General features: G+C 52.0%; 1 protein-coding gene across 1 annotated transcript; it reads right to left on the bottom strand.

The window, feature by feature from the left end:
- Positions 1-183: 183 nt before the first annotated feature.
- On the bottom strand, positions 184-1,351 carry Pmar_PMAR011226 (pre-mRNA-splicing factor SLT11, putative; the record flags this gene model as incomplete). The annotated part of the gene is made up of 8 exons (XM_002768415.1): positions 184-285; positions 341-426; positions 477-555; positions 652-775; positions 838-900; positions 954-1,045; positions 1,092-1,226; positions 1,283-1,351. The coding sequence occupies 8 exons, from the start codon at positions 1,349-1,351 to the stop codon at positions 184-186; spliced, it is 750 nt and encodes a 249-aa protein (XP_002768461.1).
- Positions 1,352-1,430: the final 79 nt, after the last annotated feature.

Raw genomic sequence — 1,430 nt, 5'->3', positions numbered from 1 at the left:
TTTCCTGACGAGCTCGCTGCTCAGGAGTGGCTTGTGGAATGGGAGCGTTTCCGTGTACCATCGGGTTCATACTCGGATACACCCCGGATCCTGCTGGTGCCAACACCGTTCTGAAAGCGGAACCATCAAAGTGCATTGCTCCAGTGAAACGGCATGTCACGACGACTATTCTTTGCCCCTGTACTACTGTTTGACGGCAGAACCCTCTGCAGCAGCCTTGACTAGGGCTGACGATCCAGCCGATAGTCCTCCGCTTTTCGGCTTAGCCCAAGACACTCGGAGGCGCTGAGAGACGACATTTCCACTGACAAAAGAATCTACAAATGCCGATGACACTTACGGCTCCGTTTATAACAAGATTGCTGCCGCCCTTCTCTGCAGCGGCCTTTTCAGCTGATTGGCGCCCAGTGAACTCGACGAAAGCGCCTGAAGCCGCAAGGTACTGATGGCAACTCCCTCACTGATTCATCACTCACAGTTGGATTTCTCCACAAGAACGATTGAGTCGATCTGGCCGAACTCTTCGAATTCCGCACGAATGTTGCTTTCCCCGATCTGTGCATTTGGATCGATCCCACCTACCAAGGTGACATTGCTGGCAGCATAACCATGGCTTCTCGCCAGACGCTGGTGCACGACGTTACTAACAGCAGCCCATCCTGTAGTACCAATATACAGAGTAGTGATGGAAGTATCCTCCGGAGCTTCCAACTGGAACTTCTCGGCTGCCTGCTTGAGTATCTTCTTGGCCACAGGATCATCAGTACCATGATACCTGATGGTGAGTATAACTCGATGCCATCTTCTTTGTATGGTCCCTCTGTACACCCTCCTGACCTGTCTCTTATATTCTGGTCGTTCAGATCATTCCCCTCGGGTTTGGGCATCTCATGCCGGTACCTGAAAGCCGCAACGATGAGCCCTCAGCCACCTCCAGTCGGCGATACTCCTACGGGCATTCGTCTCCCCTGTTGCATGTGCCCTTCACAAAGAAGGAGCATATACGTGCCTGGTTCCGCTCGTAATACGGCGCTGTTCTGGCCAACTAACACGAGAGAGCATCGGACCAGTACAAAGGGAGACTTCCTTACCTTCTGCAACATAGGATGATGCTTGAGTTTGCCATAGGTCAAGGCTGGATTGGCATTTTGGGAGTTGTTGAGTGCTTGGTAGTCTCGACCAACGGTCGATTCAGGTAGACTCAACTTCTCGGCTTCCGACAGGAACTGCACATCATGACCACGTGGTCGAGAGGAGGATGTCTTGAGAGTGTCTATCCTACCTTATCTCGGACCTGTACCGGCAGACCAAAATCGAGGTCGAAGATGCACACTTGACAGACGTTCTTCATCCTTGCACAGTTTTGGCAGAGCACAGTCTGCTTGTATCTGCATGGCCTCATCTACTACCTACTCCTCCTCTACTACTAC

This window comes from Perkinsus marinus (assembly GCF_000006405.1).
Source record: "Perkinsus marinus ATCC 50983 genomic scaffold scf_1104296968374, whole genome shotgun sequence".
Classification (NCBI taxonomy): Eukaryota; Perkinsozoa; order Perkinsida; family Perkinsidae; genus Perkinsus; species Perkinsus marinus.
This window is presented reverse-complemented; position numbering and strand designations above follow the sequence as displayed.